This window comes from Myotis brandtii, unplaced genomic scaffold, assembly GCF_000412655.1.
Source record: "Myotis brandtii unplaced genomic scaffold, ASM41265v1 scaffold630, whole genome shotgun sequence".
NCBI classification, from domain to species: domain Eukaryota; kingdom Metazoa; phylum Chordata; class Mammalia; order Chiroptera; family Vespertilionidae; genus Myotis; species Myotis brandtii.
In genome coordinates, this window is record NW_005370412.1 from 396,741 (window position 1) to 420,849 (window position 24,109).

Consider the following 24,109-nt stretch of genomic DNA (forward strand, 5'->3'; position numbering starts at 1 on the left):
GCTGCTCAAACTTTTCCTTTCAAAAGGTGCAGATATCAATGAGCGGGATCTTCATGGCTTTACAGCTTTCATGGAAGCCGCTGCATATGGTAAGGTCGAAGCCTTAAGATTCCTGTATGAGAACGGAGCAGAAGTAAATTTGGGTCGAAAGACAATGGAGGACCAAGAGAGGCTTAAGAAAGGAGGGGCCACCGCTCTCATGGATGCTGCTAAGTACGGACGGGTAGATGTCTTGAGGATCCTTCTTGAAGAGATGGAGGCAGATGTCAGAGCTCGTGACAACATGGGCAGAAATGCTTTGATCCATGCTCTTGCAAACCCTAAGAACAGTAATGTGGTGGCCATCACTCGCCTTCTGTTGCACCATGGGGCCGATGTCAATGTGAGCGGAGAAGGAGGGAAGACGCCCCTGATCCTGGCAGTGGAAAAGGAGCACTTGACTTTGGTACAGATGTTTCTGGAACAAAAACATATCGAGATTGATGACACAGACAGGGAGGGCAAAACAGCACTGCTGTGGGCTGTCGAACTCAATCTGAAGGAAATTGCCGAGTTGCTGTGTGGCAAAGGAGCCAGCACAGATTGTGGGAACCTTGTTATGTTAGCGAGGCGCCATTACAACAGTTCCCTTGTAAAGCTTCTTCTCCATCATGGAGCCAGAGAAGATTATCACCCTCCAGCTGAAGACTGGGAGCCTCAGAGCCCACATTGGGGGCCGGCCCTGAAACATCTCCACAGGATATACCGCCCTATGATCGGCAGACTCAAGATCTTTAGGGATGAAGAGTATAAAATCGCTGACAGTTCAGAAGGAGGCATCTACCTGGGGTTCTATGACGAGCAAGAGGTAGCTGTGAAGCGATTCTCTGAAGACAGCAGTCGTGGACAAAGGGAAATCTCCTGTCTACAGAGCATCCGAGGGAAGAGTAACTTGGTGACAATCTACGGGCATGAGATCCACAAGGGCTGTCTGTATGTGTGCACCTCCCTCTGCGAGCGGACACTAGAGAGGCATTTGGCCGAGCGCAGAGGGGAGGCTGTGGAAAACGAGGAAGATGAGTTTAGCCGAAACATCCTCTTATCTATATTTAAGGCCGTGGAGTGTATCCTGTCATGTGGATACACTCACCAGGATCTACAGCCACAAAACATCTTAATAGGTGAGTCCCCAGTGGTGTCTTAGAAATTGTGGGGTCCTTTTTGACAAAAGGAAAGCATTTTCATTGCAGATGGGAAAGGACTGCAGTCAATGTGGATTATTCAGTTTGAGGGTCAGTGCAACAAAGTCATAATTACAGCGCAGTCTCTCCTGCTCCCAGTTGTAACCCTTCCTCCGCATGGAGGTCATGGCTGCTAATGGAATACCAGCTAACCTCATATTGCCTTTGGCAAATACAAATATGAAGGTATGTCTTGGATGGAGCCAGCTCCAGAAATTTGGATTCCCAGAATAGTCTTCAAGTCAGAGAATCCTGAAGGTGTATGCCTTCAGACAAGGTGGCAGTTACTGTGAAACTTAATGGCAAAACAGGTCAAAATTGGGGATGCCAGGACAAGATGCAACACCATGAAACAGATTCCAACCAAGCACTCAAGTGGCTTAAACACATGAAGGGAATTTATGAGAAAAGTTCTCATAACTGAAAACAATCTGAGGTTTATAATCTGCCCCCATCTACCCCTTCAACCTCATCACAAGCCACTTTCTGACTTAATTCCTCCTCTCTGGGCCTTCTTTCTGTCACGGTGGAATTCTCCAGGTTCCTTTCTGTCTCAGGAATTCCTGTCTGGAGTTCTCTCTTCCTTCTCTTCTCCACTCTGCTCACCTACCCAGACTCTACTCACAAAGAAGACTCCTCCCCACCCCAGCCATGTAGCTTTTTTAGGAAGACACTTCCAGAGCATCTTGCCCTTTTGGCTAGCATTTTCAAAACTGCAATTAATTTCATGTGTATCTGTAATTATTTGTCTCCTCAGCCTGAGACTCTACACTCCCTAGGCCGAGACTGTGCTTTCACGGGCCTTTTCCCTTCACCAAACACTTGTTGAATAATCTGATGGATTTCCACACAGGATGTCTAAGTTTACAATAAAAGGGGCTTCAGAAGCACACAACTGCTCTGGCCATCATCTATATGGGGTTGCCCAGCCTTCCTTCTCAGACTCCTTGAAGCAAAAAGCAGGAGCCACCTCTTCGATGACCAATCACTGACTTGCCCTCCTGTCATCTTGTTCCTGACCATTCTCATCCCTGCATCCCTCTGTCTGAGGACTCAGTGGCTTCCTTCAAGGAAGAAAGACTCTGAAGAGGGCAAGGAGGCAGTGACTCATCACAAGCACAGGGTGGATCCATGGTAACTGATGACAGTGTCATTGTGGGCTGTGGCTAGCGGGCTAGATTTGTTATGCTATGTTATGGAGTAGTATGCTAAGGTGGCCTTGGGACTGGAGCCTTGTGGGCTAGTTGTCGTTTAGCCATAGGATGTAACCTTAACTCTGCCAACAGCTCCTTTACAAATCTCTGCTCTTTACCCCCAGGAATTGCATGAATGGGGTGCTGGTTAAAGGTCTCCTCATCCTTCCCCACCCCCTGGCTTGGAAAAAATAAAATATAAGACTTGCTATTGGCAGATGCTTCATAGGTCAAATGACACAGGGCACATGAGTGTTTTGAGGAACAAACATAATAAGTTTTATTATGGCCTTCTTTAGAGATGATGGATTGCCTACTGGGTTACATATTTATTTAAATGAATTACTCACAGCATGGAGAATGAGGATTTTCAATGCACCACTCTCTACAAACTATTCCTTAGATTCCAAGAATGCTGTTCGTGTGGCAGATTTTGATAAAAGCATCAAGTGGGCTGGAGAGCCAGAGCAAGTCAAGAGCGATCTAGAGGTAATTTCTGTAGTTGGCTAACTTTTCCATCTCTCTGCTTCCTTATTCATTCTTTACCTTATTTTCTATGGCCAATTAGAGGACATCCCTATTTTAACCAGGAAGGAAAGAACTTTCAAGGAATTCCCCCCGTGCTCACTGCTGTCACTCCCTTGCAGACAATGGCATTTCCCTAGGCTGGTGTGGATTGGTTGTCACTGTGGCTTCTTTCTGTGTCTTTTTGGATCTCTTTCTTTCTCCAATTACTTCCAGCAGGTATCTCCAAAACAGCTCCAGAATTCCAGTAGTAAATAAGATTTCTTTTCCCACTCCATTCAAACTCCAAAGAGGGCCAGATTCTAAGGCCCTTGAAAACACCTGGGTGGGATTCCCCAGCTCGAAAGAGACTAAGTTTGGTTAAAAAGGTGAAGATCCTGGAATATCTGGTTCTCTGAGAAGAGACAGAGCCTGGCCTCTGAAGACCAAAGTTCCCCATTGATTCCAATTGGGTCAGCGCAGATCTCTCCTGCAGAGTCTCCAGGGTGTCGAACTTTCACCCCAATGGACCAGGGCTCTTCATCCCTGGGTCTGGCCTTGGTGGTTCAGTGGCTCCAGATTTCAGCTCCTTCCCTGATTGGTGTCTTGCCTGATGCAGGCATTCCCAGAGCCTGGCCTCTGAACACCAAAGTTCCCCATTGATTCCAATTGGGTCAGCGCAGATCTCTCCTGGAGAGTCTCCAGGGTGTTGAACTTTCACCCCAATGGACCAGGGCTCTTCATCCCTGGGTCTGGCCTTGGTGGTTCAGTGGCTCCAGATTTCAGCTCCTTCCCTGATTGGTGTCTTGCCTGATGCAGGCATTCCAATGTTGGCCTCCTTCTTGACCTTTCCTCCCTGTTCTGGCCTAACCCCTGGGCCCATCACTATATCCGGCTGGACCTGGCCTGGCTCCTTTACCTGCTTGACTGACAGAGCCCCAACCCAAAGTCCCAGTTCCCAGCTCCTGGCATCCCCCTGGTTTAAAACCTTCTCTCTTCCTCATGTTTATCTAACTTTTACCCATACTTCGATGTCCAGCTCAAATTCCTCTTTCTCCAGATAGTCTGTCTTGGCAACTCTGGCCCAGGGTTCTCTTTTTCTCCTTATAGACCTGAACTGTGAGGCCTACATACTGCCTGGAAGAGTTCTCTATGCACCAACCTGTGTCTTCTCTCCCTAACCAGCCTGTGGACTCCTTGAGATATTCCTCCCATTTTCCATTTGCCACTAGCCTGTACCACACGCTCCAAAGTTACCCAAATAGAGTGATCGTGCGTAAGCAGCTTTGGCTTGATTGCTGGTTCTGGTGCAGGCCCTTGGACGGCTGGTCCTATATGTGGTAAGGAAGGGAGACATCCCTTTTGAGACACTGAAGACTCAAAGCAACGAGGAAGTGATTACATTGTCTCCAAATGAAGAAATTCAGGACCTCCTTCAGCAGCTGTTCAGGCCTAGGGAAAATGTGGAGAGCCTTCTGAGTGACCTGCTGGGCCATCCTTTCTTCTGGAGTTGGGAGAGGTAAGTAAAACTTACGTGTATGTCACAGGCCCCTGCATGGAGACAGTGAGTGCTGTAGTCAGGGTTCTCTAGAGAAACAGAACCAATAGGAAAGACATAAAACACCGGAGAGGACAATCTGCTTTACTGAGCCCACTGATGTAAACGCCAATCTCATCTGGAAACACCCTCACAAACACAGCCAGAAAACTGTTTAGTCTGGGCACCCTGTGATCAGTCAAGTTAACATGTAAAATTAATCATCACCGTGAGGTAGTGTGGGTGGGAGTCCGGCTGAGAATCAGCAGATCCACCTGTGCACTTCCTGGCTGTGTGTCCTTGGAGTGGTGACTTAATCTCTCTGGGTTCTGTTTCTCTCTTCTGAAGAATAGGGAGAGAGAGAGAGAGAAACAGAGAGATGCCTGTCTCTCCCATCATGCAGAATTTTTAAAGACATAGTTTTATTACTTCTATTAAAAACCAAAATCTAACAGTTTCGTCTTTCTTGAAAGAGTGGGAAGGATGGAATGACCATGATAATTCTGTCATCCTCAGCCGCTATAGGACCCTTAGGGATGTGGGAAATGAATCCGACATCAAAACGAAAACACAAAGCCAAGAACTCAGTATCCTCCAACTACTGCAACCTGGACCATCTGAACCTTCCAGAAGTTTTGATAAGTGGACCTCTGAGGTATGAACAATTCCTACAGTCTGGAGGTTATTTAAGGAATAAGAAGCTGTGTAATGTTTTATCATAGTTTTTCTTTTTTATATACTGTTGGCCTGGACCAACCAAGAAGTGAAAGAAAGGATTTCCCTTTTTTTCCTCCCCATCCTAGTCCCCTCTACCTTTTGGGTCTCTGGCCATCCCACCCCTTGTAGAGGCCAAGCCCTCCTGACAGACTCCCATCTAGGCTCCTCCTTAGGATAGTCTTGTCCCAGCCATGAGCCTTTGCCTTTTCTGTGGCTCTCTCCCTCAAGACTTATTTTCTGAGAAGGGCCTGGCTAATGATCCTATTGCCATGGTAACAAGAGCAGCTGACTAGATAGGGCTTAATCCAGAGGAAGTGCTCCACCATGAGGCCTTTCAGTCCAGGGCCTCTGCTGCCTGTGAACAGCCCAGCTCTGAGGATCCACGCAACACACCTACATTCTGCCCGAGAAAGCAGACTATGAAGAGGAGATGATCTTTCAAATTCCTCCTCTTCAAGAAAAGGTCCACCTAACTTGAACTAAATATAGTGGAACATCAAAATAAATCACCATCTTGATCTAGTCAGTACTATCAGAACTTTCATTATTATTAACTAGCACACATCCAACAAGTACTAGGTATGTGCTAGGCCCATGTGAGGTCATGAGTATACAAAGGAGAGTATGGCATGGCCAAGGTAGGGCCGAGAGACTCACAGAAACAATGGCTGTATGATACATGCTGGGCACCCAGAGACAGGTACAAAGCACTATGAGAGAATCCAGAATCCGGAGGTCTTTGACTGAGACCAGCAGCTTCCCTATCTTAGGTCAATCTAGGACTCTGCTTCTCCCACACCTCTTTGTTTCTGGGTCTCATTTCGCTTTCCTTCCCTCACTTGACTCTAGATTACACATCACACTCATAAATGCCAGCTTATTGTTCATTTTTCCTGCTATCCTATAAGCTCCATGAGGGCAGAGACCATCCGTTATCTTGTCTGTTATTCTATTCCTGGCATGAAGTGGGTGTGCCATGACTCTTTGCCAAATGAATATCTATAAAACTTCAGCTGAGACTTAAACTTGTAGAAACAGAGAAATGAGGAACCAGAGCAGATGATAGTTATAGCTAAGGACTATGTCGTGCTGACTACATGGCAGCTACAGTTGTGAGGACTTCTGTGAGTCACCACAGTTAATCCTTATAACAACCTCTGAGGCAAATATCTCCATTTTGCAGGTGAGCAAACTGAGGCAGGTGAGGAACCAGAGCAGATGACAGTTATAGCTAAGGACTATGTCGTGCTGACTACATGGTAGCTACAGTTGTGAGGACTTCTGTGAGTCAAATATCTCCATTTTGCAGGTGAGCAAACTGAGGCAGACAATTTTTCCAAAGGCACATAGCCAGTAAGGGGTACAGCGGGATTTGAAACTGGGCAGTTTGGTTACGGAACCTGCGCACTAAAGCCACTCACTGCATAACACTCTGATGCCATCAGGCCCACCCAGCCATTTAGTTGTTGAGGAAATTGAGGCTCCCATAATACCCAGGACTGGAAAGGCAGAGATTGGCAGAGTTGGGAAGAGAACCCTATTATTTTGTTCCCTAATTCATTAGTTGTTTCCCCTAAACTGCATTGACTTATATTTAATTTTGATGAACTTCAGGCCTTATCTTTTAATTTCCATTTTAGACTTTTTTTTTTCCTGTTGATTTTGGTGGCTTGCCCATGTTCATGGTTGTACAATCAGTTTTTGGCAGCTCAGGTCCAGAGCCACGTTTCCCGGTGTATATTCCTGCCTTTCGTCCCCACCCCGCCACATACACGTGGTTCAGCATTTCCCACGTGTGCTCCACCCATAGTACATGTGGGCCGTCTCAACAGGTCTTCTCTAGCCGTGGTCCAGGCACCACTCACTCTTCCTAAGGGACCTATGGCCTCATGGTTGTTGCGTCTTGTTCCCTTATTCCAAACTCTTTCTAAATATGAAGCCATCTACAAGGGTGCCAGCACAAAGAGGGAGGCATTACTATGACCGAAGTTGCCCTGGGACACCTAGAGGCAAGGAGAAATATGTAACCCCTTTGGAAATATAATTCAAAAGAAAAAACAAACAAACAAAACAACCATGATCATATTGGAAGGGTGGCCACAAGGATAAAAGTATGGTATAGTATAATGAGCACATCTCCTAGCACAGTGGCCAAAGATTTTCTGAACCATGTGTTAATATATTTAATTTCTTTTGGAAACAGACAAATTTAGTTACCGAATCCCATATCCAAACACAACTATTGTTACCACTGCTTTTTTAATAGTAGTAATTTTGACACATATTCAAATTTGTATGTCACCAGGATTTATTTTGCATTGCTACCACATTTTTGTGAAATGTTTTGTTGTTTAGATTGACGAAGACATTATGGAAGACATGCAATGGTTTTATAGAAACAAACCCCATTTAAAATATCAGGACACTGTGGGTGATTTGCTAAAGTTCATCCGGAATTTGGGGGAACACATTAATGAAAAAAAGAATAGATGGTAAGTATTGTTTTCATTCCTGTAAGTCATATTTGAAATGAGAAGATCTAAAAATCCAGTTCTGAATTTATACCTGCTATTTGATGGGAAGAGCATAGTTAATTTTGATGAAAGAAAAGTAACTCCTCCCCTGTGTTGGGAAAAGAGCCACTACATGGGTCTTACAATGAATGATGGACGTGACCAGTAGGCTCCCATCTTTCTTCTTTTTTTGTAAAAAAAATATTTTTATTGATTATCAGAGAAGAAGGGAGAGGGAGAGCTAGAAACATCAATGATGAGAGAGAATCATTGATTGACTGCCTCCTGCACGCTCCCTACTGGAGATTGAGCCTACAATCCAGGCATGTGCCCCTGACCGGTATTGAACTCTGCACCCTTCAGTCCACAGGCCAACATTCTATCCACTGAGTCAAACTGGTTAGGGCTAATCTTCCTTAACTTCTGCTGGGTCCCACTGAACACCAGGCTAGTGACTCCCTTGTGGAACCACAGTGAACTGGGCAGCTGGGTAAAGTGAATGTAACATTTAAAAAATCTAGGAAGTAGCCCCATGTTAGTTAAGTCAGCGTTTACTGCCAAAAATGTTAGCTGCAAACTCATTAAAAAACAACAACCACCAACAACTTTCTGCTTCTAGGGCTCTTTTGGATTTTGGAAATGTAGATAAAAAATTGTGGAATTGTATTATGTCCATTTCATGGATGATAAAACTGAGGTTCACAAACATCACATTGCCAAAGTTCACAGATAGTTGAAGAATCAGGCGATGACTCTTGCTCTGTCAGATTCCCAAGTCCTTATTCTCTCTTCTATAGAAACTAGAGGCTCGATGCACGAAATTCGTGCAAGGGGCTTGGGCCCCCACCGCCTCAGCGGCTGCCTCTGCCCCAGCCTCCACCCACCCCAGTAGCTGTCTCGGCCCTCACAGCCCCGGCTTCGTCTGGAAGGTCATCTAGAAAGATGTCTGGTCTAATTAGCATATTACGCTTTTATTATTATAGATCATGGGAGCACAGTGATCTCCAGGCCATGTGCTATAAAGGGGGAAGCATTGGGAGCATGCCTGCCAAAATATTTACATTTCATTTCAGGATGAAGTTGAAAATTCAAGACCCTTCCCGGTATTTTCAGGAGAAATTCCCCGATCTGATCATCTACATCTATAAGAGACTACAGAACACAGAATATGCAAAGTATTTCCCCCAAATTCACAATGCACACAGGCCCCAGTGTGATGAGGGCAATGGTGGCCAGCAGGCTAGCCAGCCCTGAGTGCTGACTGAGCCTTCTGAGGTCCTTATTAGCTGTGTGACCCAGGGCAAATCACAACTCTCTGGGCCTCTTAACCAACCTGGTTGCTTGTGAGGGATGAGTTGGATGGATAATGTCAGTTCCTGGCAATGTGTCAGGCAGTCCCTACATGTTTATATATATAAAAAAGTATATGCTCAAATTACCCTGGTGCTTTTTTGGGGGTAAAGATTAGAAGCAAGAGCCAGAGGGCATCCTGCTGAAATTCCTCTTGTCTATTGCACGGAAGGAGTGAGTACCTAGACTTCTAGTACTGTATGCTTTACATCAACTATCTCGTGTAATTATCCCAAAGATCTTGCAGCATGGGTTAATATCCCCATTTGAGAACTGATGAAGTTGAGACTCAAAGAGTTTGAACTACTTGTCCCAGATCATACAACTTGTACAGAGCATTGAATAAATGGATGTGGTGGTGTTGCCTCTCACTTAAGCATCTTAGAACTTAATTACTAGCCCAGGGATCATTCGGATGAGACCTAAAAGAAATATATCAAAGGGGCTCCAGGTGGCTTGCCCATTCATTCACTCACTCACTCATTCATTCAGCACAGTATAAGTCAAGGCACTGATATTTTTTAAACTTTCATTCCTTCTAGAACCACCTGCACTGGTTCTATGACCTTAAGGTTTTTATGACCCGAAGGCAGTAGCACTAACCCAGGGCCATTTTGCCTCTCTGGGGCCATTTGGTAGTGTCTGGAAAAGTTTTTGTTGTCAAAGCTGGGGGACAGGGAGTGTTACTGGCACCTAGTAGACAGAGGTCAGGGATACTGCCAAACATCCTACAAAGCACAGGAGAGCGCCCCCTCCCCCCGCCAAAGAATTATCCAGCCTAAAATATCAGTGGAACTGAGGCTGAGAAACTCGGCCTTAAGGGGCTAGGATACTTTCAAACTGGCTCAGGTTTTTAAAGATGCATATTCATGACATAATTATTGGGAGTTATATATATGTATGCTATTAATGATACTAAATGGAAAATTAGAAAAATAACAAATTAAATCCAAAGCAAGCAGAAAAATATAAATAATAAGAATCAGAGCAGAAATCAATGAAATTGAAAACAGAAAGTCAATAGAGAAAATCAATGAAACCAAAAACTGGTTCTTTGAAAAGATCCATAATATCAGTAAGCCTCTAGCCAAACTACTAAGAAAAACAGAGAGAGCGCACAAGTTATTAATACCAGAAATAAAAGAGGGGACATCAGAACAGATCCCATGGACATTAAAAGGATAATAAAGGAATACTATGGACAGCTCTATGCCACAAATTAGATAACCCAGATGAAATGGACCAATTTCTTGAAAGACACAATTTTCCAGTATTCACATAAGAGAAAACAATCTAAATAGGCCTATATATCTGCTAAAGAAATTCAATCAATAAGTAACAACTCTACAAAGCAGAAATCATCAGGCCCTATAAGAGAAAACAGACAATCTAAATAGGCCTATATATCTGCTAGAGAAATTCAATCGATAAGTAACAACTCTACAAAGCAGAAATCATCAGGCCCAGATGGGTCACCTGGTGAATTCAACAAAAACATTTAAGGAATGTGGTTTTCTTTTCTTACAATATCTGTCTGGGTTTGGTGTTTGGGTAATGCTAGCCACATAGAATGAGTTAAGAAGCATGACCTCTGCTTCTATCCTCTGAAAGAGATTATAGAGAACCAGCCTGATGGGTAGAATTCAACAGGGAACCCATCCGGGCCTGATGAGCTCTGTTTCTGAAGGTGATTAATTACTGGGAAAACCAGGAAGAGGAGAATGGAACAAAAAGAAATATTTGAAGCAATAATGACTGAGCACTTCCCCAAATTAATGCCAGTCACCAAACCACAGATCCAGGAAGCTTAGAGAACACCAAGAAGAATAACCACCACATCATACTCACTCACACTGTGGAACATCAAAGATAAAGAAAAAATCATGAAAGAAGCCAGAGGAATGAAATGCCTCACCTATAGAGGAGTGCAGATAAGAATTACACTGTACTTCTCAGAAACCATGCAAGCAAGAAGCAAGAAACCTGACCTCTCCACACCTCCATTAGCTCGCCTGTAAAACAAGTCTTGCAATTCCTCTCTCTTCTGTCGCATACTAAGTGCTCAATGGGCGTCACAAACATTTGAAAGCATCTGTTAGGGGTCAGGGAGTGCATGTAATGGCATAGGAGGAAATATATTTACCTCCCATTAATCTTAAATATACGACTCCGCCTACATACACATCAGGAATTAAACAGATTTGTGGGTATCCTGGCCACTCAACCCCCATGAATCATGTATCTTGTTGGAGGAAATGCGTTCAGAATTTCCCCAGAAATTAACTGTTCAACTATACCCCTACTGGTCTAGTGCTTTCTTCATGCTCTGGGAAGGTTTAGAGAAGAGGTGGAAAGAAGAGCAGCCACTAATGTCCCTGGTCCCATGCCATGCACGTGGCCTATGTTATCTCATTAGTCTCCAAACAACCCGATGCGGTAGATATTCTCATCTCCATTTCACACACAAGGGTGATAGGACTCAGGGAGGTTCAGTCATTCACTGATGACCACCAAATTACTAAGGATTAAAGATGGGCTTGCACACCAATCTGCCTCATGGAAAACTTGGCTCCGAAGGAAAGGCAGCAGGGCCTCCTGGCCTGCACTCTGTGGGTCAGGAGAGGGCCCATGTGACAATGTCTCTGAATGAGACCAACTGGCCCTTGGTCTTGATCCAGGATGGGAAGTAAATGTTTCTGCTGATCTCTTAAACTGAAAATGACCCGTGGATCCCAAGAAATTGTGTACTGTTGCTTGTGCCCTTCTCTTAAAGAAGAGGACAGGAGGCCCCCGGACTGTGAATGTGGACATGCTTTATTCTGATTAATGATCTGCAGCCCCGGTTGAGGTGTGGGGGTGGGGACGAGCACCCCGAGCTGCACACAAGCTGCCCCCGCCTCTGGGGTGACACTTGGATCAGTTGGAGGCACTCAAAATGAGGGACAGACGTCTTTTCATACTTCGGTAGAAAGAGGGGCGATCTCGTGTCACTCCCTGACACACGAAACTGAAAAGGCTCCTGAAGGTGGAAGGCAGGTCTCGCTCAGTCTCTCTGGTTTTGTTTTCCTTTACCTCTGTCACTCTTTGGTCTGAATGGGTCGTATGAGCTTCCTGAAAAACCAGAAAGTTCTTCAAGCATCCAGAATGACTGGAACAAAAACAAATTGCATAAGGACAATTTGGTATTTCTTCTTTCTTGGGCTAGTCACAGCTGTCTTTGATTGTTGATTTGATTGTCTGGCAAACTACACTGTCTAATGACTGTGAAGCCAGCATAACTGATGGTAAGGTCAGTGCAGGTATACATTGCAAATTCTGTTTTCTCCACTACACCCCCGGCATCTAGCACAGTTCATTTACTCATGCCTTCACTGTGTATTCATGGGGCGACTCTCATCTGCATGTCACTGTGGTAGGTGTTGGAGGTACAAAGAAAAATAGGACGTGGTCTCAGCCCTACAAAGTCTATAGGCTAGTACAGCGGTTCTCAACCTGTGGGTCGTGACCCCTTTGGCGGGCGAACGACCCTTTCACAGGGGTCGCCTAAGACCATCCTGCATATCAGATATTTACATTATGATTCATAACAGTAGCAACATTGAAGTTATGAAGTAGCAACGAAAATAATTTTATGGTTGGGTCACAACATGAGGAACTATATTTAAAGGGCCAGAAGGTTGAGAACCACTGGTCTAGTAGGTGATGCACATGCACAAACGGGTGTCTCCAAAGAGGGGAAAAATACGTTGTAGAGACAAAGAGGAGATGATGAGAGGAGAGAGGAGACAACTAGGAGGTGTCACCGCTGTGATGTCCCTTCTCACCAGGCGGAGAAGAAAGGGCAGGGCATTCGGAGGATGGAATGCATGAGTGGGCGAGATAAAAGATGAATCTGGAAACCTAGACTGGACCACATTGTCAATGGTCTTATATATGCCACTAAGGAGTTGAGGCTTTTGCAAACAGGCCAAGAAAGGCCAGTAAGGAAACCAGACCTCAGCACTATAACTGTAAAGGCCAAATTCTGCCAATAACCTGAATGAGTAAGGAAAGGGAACCACCCCTAGAGCCCCCTAAAAGGAATGTAGTCCTGCCAATGACCTTGACATTATCCCCATGCATCCCAGGTTAGACTTCTGACCTGCAGAACTATAAGATAGTCCATTTGTGTTGTTTTAAGCCACTAAGATTTGGGCAATTGTTTGTGGCAGCAACAGAAAACGAATATAGGGCCCAGAGTAGGCCAGCTTCCTTGCCTCTGTCCATGGCCTGTTCTGTAGATGCCTGTGGCTCCTATGGGTCTATTATTGGGATTCTCTTCTTCCCCTCCCATATTTTCCTAAGGTAGACTTAGGACCTAAATATAATTTCAAGGGGGAAGAAAAAGCTTAAAGCAAAGGTTGCAAGTTTTGTTGAACCTGCTTAATATTACAAAATTTTAAACTTTCTCGTTCTTTCTTTTCCCCTTTTCATTCTCCCCCTCCATCCTTTCCTCCTCCCCCCTTTCTTTTCTTTTCCTTCCTTCTTTCACCTCCCTCCCTACCTTCCTCCGCCCCTTCTTCCCTTTCTCCCTTCCTCCCTTCCTTTTTCTTTCTAAGTAAGCAGCTCTGGCAACTGTGGCTTGGCTGGCTGGCTGGAGCTGTCACTGTCCCCTCTGAGATAGGTTCTCCAGTTTGCCAGTCTCTACCACTCTGTTCTCTCTCACGGGTTGCTTTTCTCATGTGTATTACCCGTCCGCATTTTAGAGGTGACTGGTTCTGTGATCTAGCCTAAATCTGGTGTTAGAACATACTAGACCTGGGATCGCTGAGGGGAGATGGTGTAAGAAACCAAAGGAAGCAATCAGCCGGGCTCCAAGAGCAGAATGTCTTTCTATTCAGGGTGGTCCTGCTAAGTGTCGTGAGGCCTCCAGTCCTGTCCGCCTCTGGTCTTCCTGACCTGTCACCATCAATCACAGCCTCACCCACACGCTCTTACAGTCTCTCCCTGTGAGCCCTGTGTCAACACTGCAACATCTTTCATCCTTGGGAAAAGTCTAGGAGCTAAAGGACATCAGCCTGGCAGGAAATGTTGGCTGGAAGCCCAAACGGATTCCCCAATTAACGTTCTAGTCTCTCCTTGTCTTGCAACCCAGGGAGTCAACACGCCAACCTCTCTTTGGCCTCTGGTGGTAAGCCCTTCACAGCATGCTATCGTCTTCCTCCTGATTGTCTTCAAACAGCAGAACATGGGCCTCGTCACTCTAAACTATGATCATAAGTTAGGCCGTTAGGCCAACATTTACCCAAAGAGTCTCTTTACCTATCAATTGGCAAATGAACAGACCTCCAGGGAAGAACGATCCCTTTTGTGCATGGGAAGTTGCATCCATGGTGAGCACGGAGTGAGAAGCAGCAGTGGGTGCTCTAGTCCAGACTCTGCATTCACTGCCTCGTGATGTTGGGAGAAAGTCACTTACCTCCTGTGTGGGCCGGTTTCTCCAGCTGTTTAAAAATGAATGGTTTCTGACATGGTTACCCACAGGGTTCTGAGGATTTGCTGAGACAGTGGACGGGAGTCACTGTCCAAATGGGAGATCCTAGCATTCAAAGACCCCCATCTGTCTAATAAAACAGCACCTTGCTTCCTGGGGTGCTTCGTGCCATCTCCACACACTTGTCTCAGGATTCTTAAGCAACCTGGAGTCAGGGATTCTCCAGGCCATGCGGCTGCAGAGCGAGACTAAAACCCCGGTCTCCTGACCCCAAGAGTAGGCTGTTCCGTCACACGTCCGTGGGGGAAAGACCGTCTCTGCCAGGCCCCCCAGGATCAGAGGAGGCAGAGGTGCTTCTGCTCACGTGCTCTGCCCATATCTTACCCACTGACGTCACCCCACGGATCTTTCCAGGGCAGAGGGTGCCCGGGCATTTCTTTTCTGACCAGAAAAGGTTCTGTCAGTGTCAGGAAGCTTCTGAGAGATGATGCGTCTCTGTTGGGGGGCCCGACTAGATTATTTCTTCTCCTTTTTGATGCCAGATGGTTTTTTTCTGAAGGAAGAGAGAAGAATGGCTGGTTAGCGCAATGGCGATAAGGTGTTAGCACTCTCTGCTATGGCAACAGCCTAAACCAAAACCCTTTGCCTTCAGGAGAGGGCCCATCCCGTTCTTATTCTCCCCATCCTCCCCAAGGGCTTGTAACCTCTGAAGACAGGCAATGCCTTTCTGAGCAAAGAGCTCCCAAGTACCTGGCTTGTCTTCCAGGCACCAGCACTGGCCAATGATACCTGGGGAGCTCCAAGCCCCATTGGCCTTGCAGCAGGTCTGAGAAGGTGGAATGGCTGGTGAGGAGGCAAGGCCCGCCCGCCATTCAGAGAGCCTGCTGTCTGTAACCTTGACTTTCAAGCAGTTCTTTGGCACTGGTTTCTATGACCCCCTGGGGATTCTCTCAGAGCCTTATTTTAATATCAGCCCCACGTTGATGCTCTTACAGAATCGAGGATGAATCAGATTGTGACAGGCTCAAATCCTTTCTGCTCCTATCGCCAATCTCCTGCCAAGCAGAACAGCTCCTCTTTCTTTCCCATCTTAGGTCCTTATCCCGGAGCACTGGTATATTGGGGAAGCTAATAAAAGACCACTTGGGTTGCTCTTCCTCCAGCAATGGTGTTCTACTGGAAGCTGGGTCAAGGCTTCAACTTCCTCGAGGGCCTGTCCTAATGGAGGTGGGTGAGGACACCCCAGGCCTCTCTGGAAGCAGCAAGCTCAACTTCTTGGTTCTATATGCCAAGGAGTGTCAGGAGGTGGAGCTAGGTCTCTGGGAAGTTTCTCCCCCGTTTCCCATGGTGCACTTGGACAGAGAAGCTCAGCACCGAAGAAGAGGACTTCCAGCTGGTGCCTACCCTAAGACAGGAAACAGCTGCATGGAGGAGACGGTATGTCCTGTCTGGGTCAGGTTGCTCGTCGATGAAGCTAAAGACAAATGCAGAGAAAAACTGCATCAGAACTCAGGGCACAGGCCCTCCCTGGAGGCCAGCCAGCCAGGGAGGCATCCCAGGACCAGAGAAGGAGTTGGGGAAGTGATGAAGCAGCAACGCTCCAGGGACAGTCAGGAGACCTGGGTTGGGTGCTACAGTATTATTATTTTTTTGTCCTAGGAGACATTTCATCTGGGTGCACAGATCATGAGCTCAACCTCACTGACACGGGGAAGTAAAATAAGGAGCTGAGGCCAGATAAGCTCTAGAAACACCAAACTTTAGGGCAGTTTGGGCCCTATGGCTCCTGGGCAGTGTTCCATAATCACTTCCCCACTAAGCAATGAGGGGACATTTCCGAGAAGCACAATCTCCAACATGGAAAGAGAAGCTGCCGATGGGCAGAAAGGAAAGGTTTGTTGGGAAAGACCATGTGGGAACCAAGGCAGTTTTTGTGGGATTGACTCTGAACGGCTGGAGATGGGAAAGGGAAAGGATATGACATGGACCCAAGATGGGAGTCTAGGACCCGAGTGCCCATTACAGAGATAAGGGGATCAGTAGCAGAAGCCTCCAGGAAGCAGGCGGTATGGACTGAAGTTCCATTGAAGCAGCAGGTGCTCTCAGGGAGGGGAAAGTAGCAAGTGGGACATCATCATTGTTTCTTAATGAAGATGACACAGCATGCCTGGAAATGGGCAGAGGAGCCAGCAGAAATATCGAGAAGCTTCAGCTACTGCCTTTAAAGGGCTATAAAAGATATGATTATTCTAATGAGAGCTGGCACGGGGCCCTGGAAGGATAGTCAGGAGACCCGCTTCTCACTCCATCCCTGCCACTCACAAGCTGTGTGAACCTGAGCAAGTCATTTCATAATTTGGGGACCTCAGTCTCCTCCTGGCCAATAAGGAGATGGGCCAAGCTGGCCTTAGGGTCACCCTCTCATTGAGTGGGCTTTTGATATCCATGGGGTTCCAACTCCAACTCACAATTCTGGACTGAACTTGCTATTGCATCTCGCTGCTGAGGCCGCAACCACTCGATACCTCTGAGCAAGGAGAATCTTAAGATGGCGTGTTCTCCTGGGGAGGCAAGAGGGGGAGCATTAAAAGCCTTTATAGCAATACCCAACAAAAGAAACCATTCCAAGTAAGCAAGAAAGCTCCTGTTTAACACTCCTGGGATTACAGGATGCTAGCGATAGAACATTTTCTAAGTCCAAACGTCTGTATCTTAGATCAGGGGTCCGAGGCCTCAAGAGGGGAAGTGAGAGTCTCAAAATGCCTCAGCTCATACAGGATGAGTTTCCGGGCCTAGAACCCAAGTGGCCTGACCCCTTAATGCAGGGCGTCCTGCCGACCCTCTTCCGACTTCTGACATCAGAAAAGATGTAGGGATTTACTTCTGTGGAGCGCATTTCCTATGTCCTCGGAGTGAGCATCATTTGCCCACCCTGCCTGCCCACCTCCCTCTCCTTTTCCTTTTGCTGTCGCCTCCTCTCTCCCTACCCCCACTCTCATCCTATATAAGCCCTTGCACCTGCAAGAACATGTCGCCCACACACTGAAAAGATAGCCGATTGCTGTCTGCGGATGTGGCATTCCACAGGGCAGAGACCAGGAGGAGGCACCGGGCTCCTGGACCACAGGGTGGCTGCAGCCAGGGAGGTAGGTAATTTGTTTCCTCCTGAGGTGAGGGCACCTCTCCAGGGGTCCGTGGGGCAGGACCAGGGCTCTGTAGCCAGAGTTGTTCCCCAGAGATGGATTTAAGTCTCCAGGGCCCCAAAGAAAGGGGTGGCACATTTGTGTGTGGGCTCTGGGGTCGGGGCAGGAGTGAGCATCTGGGGAAAGGAACACGAGCATCGGCAGGTAGGAGCTGAAACAGCGGGCCCAGCTCCATCCTGGGAGGGCCGGCTGCTGTTTTTAAAACTCCTGTCCTATCCCCACATGTTGTTCTGCAGCTGGTACTGTCCCCAGGTGCACAGAACTTTGGTTCCCAGAACTTTCCACCCAACCCTGCCTGCCCTCTCCAGGCACTGCCCTGTGCACCCTCCTCCCTCTCTCTAAAATTCCCCTTCGCTCAAGTACTGATCTCAGCGCACGTATTGGGAAAGGGACTGAGCTAAACTGCTCTGTGTAAAGAAAACATGTATATGTGTGTCTTCAAACACATTCACCTATAAATATATGAATAACATAACATAAATACTATATGAATATATGATTAACAATATAGCAATAATATGTAAATCTCTCAAAATCACATCACCCAGAGATACTCTTATTAACACACTATTTCTAAGTTGTTCCCCAAGTTTTCATAAAAATCATACATATGCATAAAGATCTATATGCATATATATATACTCACCACAATAAAATCATACTCTACATCCACATCTCCATTTTCTCACTTAACACTATAACCGTTTATGGAGCTCCATGTCCCCACCACGGAGGCTGTGAACCACGTGCCCAGAGGCACCCTGGGAGGTAATGCCGGGGAGCCGCCCATGGGGTGGGTTGGGGACCTTTCTGCCAGCACTGATCGCCACAGATAATATATACTTGAATGCTTCTCTGTGGGCCCAGTAATGAGATGCCCATCCCACCAGCAAACACCCTCTGTGAGGTCTCACCATTGGTCCTCCCAGCCCTCGCCTTCCCTTCATGATTCCTGTTTGCTAGCGAATGGGGCTGTGGGTCCTGGCGGGGCTTACCTCCACTCCAAATAGAGTACTTGGCCACAGACTTAGAAGGCGTTTTTGAGTCCCTGCTCTTCCTCTCCTTCTTCTGGAAGTAAGAGCGGGTTACCTTCCAGGAACAAAACCTGTGAGAAGAATGGCTTCTGGTCACAGGGAGAAAACCTCCCAGGGGACTGTGACACTGAGCACAGGGGACCCGGCCAGAGCCAGTCTTCATGGAAAAAAACCGTGTGCTACCGGCTCAGCGCGGGGCCAGGACAGGCAGGATGCTGGGACTTCCTTCTGGAACCTCCAGTGAATGGAGTCTATAAAGGACTTGCTGTTCCCCACCCTGGTGTACCCCACCCTGGTGTGCTCCCCTGAACATCAGACTCTCAGATCCCATCTAACTCCACCTGGTGCAGCCAGAGCATCTGGCTGGCCTCCCTCAGGTCCCGATGAACGACCCCTAGTTGGCATCCTGTCCCTTACTGAGGACCTGGACCCCCTCACCTCATTCCCACAGTCCTGCCCTGGAGGAAAGCCTGGCTCCTCTCAGGAGCTCAGACTCGCACACGCACTACAACCTGAGAACGGCCGCTCCCTGGAAGCCCTCACAACGCTCCCCAGCTCTCCCCCCTTGGCCCTGAGCCCTGGCTCTCCCCAGCCTGTCCGGAGAGTGGAGCCCTTGGAGGTGTCTTGGCTTTCTTTTCTATCCTGCTTTGGCTCTGGTGGTCTTGACTGCTGCCCTCCTTCCTCCTCCCCAAGGCACATTCCACCCAATCACAGTGGGTTTCTCCCATTCCACTTGCTAAACTGGGTCTCCCTCCAGTCATGGACCTCCCAATACGCCAAGGATGCATTCTTTTAAAAAAATATTATTTTCTTGATTTCTCAGAGGAAGGAAGAGGGAGAGAGAGATAAACATCGATGATGAGAGAGAATGCTTGATTGGCTGCTTCCTGCACGCCCCATGCTGAGGTTTGAGCCCGCAACTGGGTATGTGCCCTGACCAGAATTGAACCGTGACCTCCTGGTTCATAGGTCAACCCTCAACCAACTGAGCCCCAGTGGCTGGGCCAAGGATGCATTCTTTATGGTGCTTGAGAGACCAAGATTCCTGGTTTTTAACCCACTTACCAAGTGGTACCACTTACCAAGGCCCTGAACCACTCTGAACCTCAGTTCCCTCATCTATAAAATAGAGACAATAATACTTTGCATCATCCAGCTCACGGGGTTGTGAGAGGTTCACCTGAGATAACAGATGTGGACACAGTTGTATGATATAAAAATCTTCATAAATATATAGGAAAGCGGGTAAAGAACCAGCTGCCCGAGGATCAGGACTCGAGCCTCCCCGAGGCACCCCTGTACTTCCTTAACGGGATGCGGAAACGCTGAGTCTGACTCCAGACGGAGCGGAGCAGCGAACATCCCCCAGGAAGCTTCGGGACCCATTTGCATTTAGTCCTGGTTAGCAGGCGGAGAATCAAGTCTAGGCGTGAGTGCTAGATAACAATTGGTGCTCAGAAGGCTCAACTGGTTATCTTGACCTTAGATTTTTAAAAAAATTTATTACAATCTTATATTGCATAATTGATCTTAGGAATTTAAAATGGAAGGTTGGTGGTTGGTAAGCAACCTTAACACTTCTATTTTAAGAAAGTAACTTGTGTGTGAGGGGGGGTGGGGGGGAGAGGGAAACCCCTAAGAGCTGGCATCACAATAATAATCTAAATATCCCAACTAGCCTGGTCTGGGGCCACTTCAGCCAGTTGTCCTGTGGTCTCTATCAGCCAGGGCGCTGCCATTCACAACGGGGGAGGTGCGCGCTGGGGCCACGGTGGACCACAGGCCGGGTGAGTAACCAGCTGGGAGAACTTAGGTGACAGGTTAGGAACCAGGGGGCCCTGGTCACATTTGTTCTGCGGATTTTGTCTTTCTTCCAGTTTCATTTCTGGCCTTCCCAGCTTCCTCCCCAGGTTTTAGGTTTGAGTTGGTAGCCACCTTTCCTACTTTAACCTGGGGAGATAGGACCTAAGAACTTGAATTTCTAGCTTCTCTAGAAAATGGAAATATCTAGCAACTGAGCCCCTACTGGTAATTATGGGATGTGGGCATAGCAGAGGCAAACTCTCCTGGCTCACTGCCCCCAGGTGGCTCCCTGATCATGGGGACAGCGTGTCAGCCTTGACAGACTGCTCCCAAGTAGCTGTGGTCCATGTCACCCTTAGGTGAGGAACCCACGCCGAACACAACCTAAGAGCCTGCTATTCCTTTCTACTCCCCATTCAACCCAGGGAGTGCTGGGAGCCAGGCGTTCCGGTCCCCAGTCTTACTTGGCCTCCCGTCCTCTGACTCAGTGCTCAGTGTGAGCGTGTGAGGGACGAAGTGTAGTGAGCAGGAGGGGAACACACCATCTCAGTTCCCATGAATCTGGAAACTGGAGCAGAGAGCTATGGGAAGACAGGAGACGCTCTAGCACAGTGGTTCTCAACCTTCCTAATGCCGCGACCCTTTAATATAGTTCCTCATGTTGTGGTGACCCCCAATTTCATTGTTACAAATTGAACATAATTAAAGCATAGTGATTCATCACAAAAACAATATGTAATTATATATGTGTTTTCTGATGGTCTTAGGCGACCCCTGTGAAAGGGTCGTTCGACCCACAAAGGGGTCGCGACCCACAGGTTGAGAACCGCTGCACTAGCAAGTCAAGTGTTTCCCTGACCTGGGGAGGGGAGGGGTGACAGTTTTACCTTTTCCAGAAGTACATAATGACGGGGAAGAGAGATATGATGGCCCCGTGGAAGATGCTCCGATCCAGGCGGCCCTCAGCAATGGCAGAGATGATGGCATCCCTCTGGGACTCAGTGATGTTCACCTACCCGCAGAGTGGGAGCCCGTCACTGGCAGAAAACCGCTCTTGGGCCCCACAACCTTGAAGATGCCCCCTCCCCAGAGGGCAGAAGCTTTTCCGGGGGCTGCTAGGTCAAGGATATCCAGCCGACCCAGGACTCAGCTTTCAGGGTTTTTGTGGGAAAATGCTCCTTGGGACAAGGCCAGAGAGGAGTGCAAGTCCCCCTTACCCTCAGCCTCGGAGGGACCTCGGACTGCAGGTAGAGCTTTAGGATGATGTTAATCTTGGACTTCATTAGGATCACGTCATTCTCGTTATAGGCCCAGCTGACTTGAAGCACATGAGCTGAACTCACCAAATCGTTAAATCTAAAGAGAGGCAGTAAGTAGGAAATCAGCAAAGAGGGAAGCAGTGGCGACTTAGGGCAGCCAGCCCACACCTATTTTTGGTCTAAAAGAGAGGGGGCCAAATCCTGGCCAGGTTGTGACTTCATTCATTCAGTCGTAAGCCATCTATCGGCAAACACGAATTGAGTGCCTTCCACGTGTCAGATGACATGCTAAGTCCTTCCTCAAGTGCATTTCTTCATCACTAACTCCTTTATTAATCCCATCCTCCCGTCCTCACCCATCAGGCCCTCTGACTGCTTCGAGGGCTAAGTGCTGTCTTGCTCTTTCTTTCCCCTCCTGTGCTGACCCTCTCACAATTACCACCAGTCTCTGAAGCAACATATTCCTTTTATTAATTTTTTTTTTACTATTGTAAGATATACATAACATAAAATGTACCAGTTTAACTGTTTTTGCAGTGGCATGAAGTACGTCCACATGGTTGTGTGATCCTCACCGCCATCATCTCCAGAACTTTCTCATCTTCCCAAACTTAAACTCCATGCCCATTAAACATTGTCCCATTCGCCACCTCCCCCAGCCCCTGGCAGCCACCACTCTACTTTCTGTCTCCTAGCAACATATGCTTTCAGTGACCCTCAAATATTTGTCAGTTACACCTTATGTTGATGTAAGTACACAGCTGACTTCTCCCAGGCCATTTAAAATTGTAACAATTTAAAGTCTTCCTAATAGTAGAACACCAGGTTTTCCCATATCCATTCCATTCATGTATTCAGTCAAGGAGTATTTTAATTCAGGGTTTATGCTCTGCCACACACAGTTCCAGGAGCAGGGACTCAGCAGGGACTTATCAGGGAATAAAATAAACAAAGGCCGGCTTTCCAGGAGCTCACAGTCAATGAGGGAAGAAGATGCACAGGTAAACAGGTGATTAATTAAATATCCAGTAGAGGCTATGAAGACAGAAAAGGGGCATGATGTAATTGGGAAGGGAGCAGGCACTGAGACGGAACAATGAGAAAAAGACAGTCATGTGAAGCCAGCTTGGTGGGCAGGGAGGGGCAGAGGTGGGGCAGAGCCTCTGAGCTGGAGCCTGGGGCAAGTGGTTGGTGAGGGGCAGGAGATGAGCTCTGAGATGCAAGCGGGTATATTCTGCTTGCATAGAGCCATTTAGGCCATGGGAGGAGGTTTGGACTTGATTCCCGTGGAAATGGGAAGCCACTGGGTCATTTTGGGCAGGAGAGTGCTCTAATCTGGTTGACGGTTGTTCACAGGCTCTCTGATTGCTATGTAGCCAACAAGTGAGAAAGCAGAGCGGGAATTGGAGAGGCAGTGGGAGGCTGTTCACCCTGACTGGTATTCCTTTCTGTGCCCCACTCACCTCTCCCTTACACAGATTTTTTTAAAAAAATTCTCACTAACCCCCTCCTCATTCTTCAAACTTCAGGTTAGGTGACTTGTCTGCCATGAAACCACACCTGAGGGCTCAGTTGTCTAAATGCACTTCCTGACTCTACCACAGCATCACACTTCCTAACTTTGTGTCCTTCCGGCCATCCCTATCTTTGTGGGCATGTCTTATTTGTACTTTTTGGATTTCCAATGCCAAATCCAGAGCCAAGAATAATCAAGCAATCTATAAGTGTTCGTGGAACTGAGCCTGGTCCCTCACCGAAGTGCAGTGGAAAAGCTCTTAACCCTAATTGATGCGCGGCGTTACCAGCGCTCCACACTTCCGAAAAACACAGCGGCAAGTTGACTCCATACGCTGCTGGTACCTTCCTTGTACAAGCTCACACTGTCCCCACTAGCTAAGACAGGCATTTACTGAAAGTTCTTTGTACTTCTTCCCAAATATTTTTGCCTGTTGTACTTGTTACTATAATTCATAATTTATGAAAATTAAGAAAATAGAAATGTGAAAATAAAGGTATTTGTTGTTTCTGTGAAAACAGATTGGAATGCTTTGGAATATTCCAATAAAGGTCGAGTTGCTTTTTAAAAAATTGCTATGGAGTTAGGTATAGCAAGGGGATTACAAACATTTAAAAGATAAGTATAAAAATCTGGAAGGCTTAAGTTGCTTTGCAGTAACCTTTAAGTTCTTGCTCCACTTTATTTATTTTTTTTAAATATATTTTATTGATTTTTTACAGAGAGGAAGGGAGAGGAGTAGAGAGTCAGAAACATCGATGAGAGAGAAACATCAATCAGCTGCCTT

The 24,109-nt window shown here is 47.0% G+C and overlaps 2 protein-coding genes across 2 annotated transcripts in view; one reads left to right on the top strand and one right to left on the bottom strand.

Annotated features, from left to right (window-relative positions):
- The first annotated feature begins 6 nt into the window (after positions 1-6).
- On the top strand, positions 7-9,410 carry RNASEL (ribonuclease L (2',5'-oligoisoadenylate synthetase-dependent)). Its single transcript, XM_005880268.2, has 6 exons — positions 7-1,160; positions 2,817-2,902; positions 4,231-4,436; positions 4,971-5,109; positions 7,527-7,663; positions 8,758-9,410. The coding sequence occupies exons 1-6, from the start codon at positions 71-73 to the stop codon at positions 8,936-8,938; spliced, it is 1,839 nt and encodes a 612-aa protein (XP_005880330.2). The 5' UTR covers positions 7-70; the 3' UTR covers positions 8,939-9,410.
- A 2,417-nt stretch (positions 9,411-11,827) lies between these two features.
- Positions 11,828-24,109, bottom strand: part of RGSL1 (regulator of G-protein signaling like 1) — a 76,150-nt gene continuing 63,868 nt past the window's right edge. Inside the window, exons 18-24 of the mRNA XM_014528357.1 lie at positions 21,765-21,903; positions 21,435-21,559; positions 18,706-18,815; positions 16,976-17,068; positions 15,912-15,981; positions 14,892-15,060; positions 11,828-12,182 (exon numbers count right to left, since the gene is read on the bottom strand). Coding sequence (XP_014383843.1) covers positions 15,024-15,060; positions 15,912-15,981; positions 16,976-17,068; positions 18,706-18,815; positions 21,435-21,559; positions 21,765-21,903 — 574 coding nt within the window. The 3' untranslated portion in view covers positions 11,828-12,182; positions 14,892-15,023. The remainder of the gene's footprint in view (positions 12,183-14,891; positions 15,061-15,911; positions 15,982-16,975; positions 17,069-18,705; positions 18,816-21,434; positions 21,560-21,764; positions 21,904-24,109) is intronic.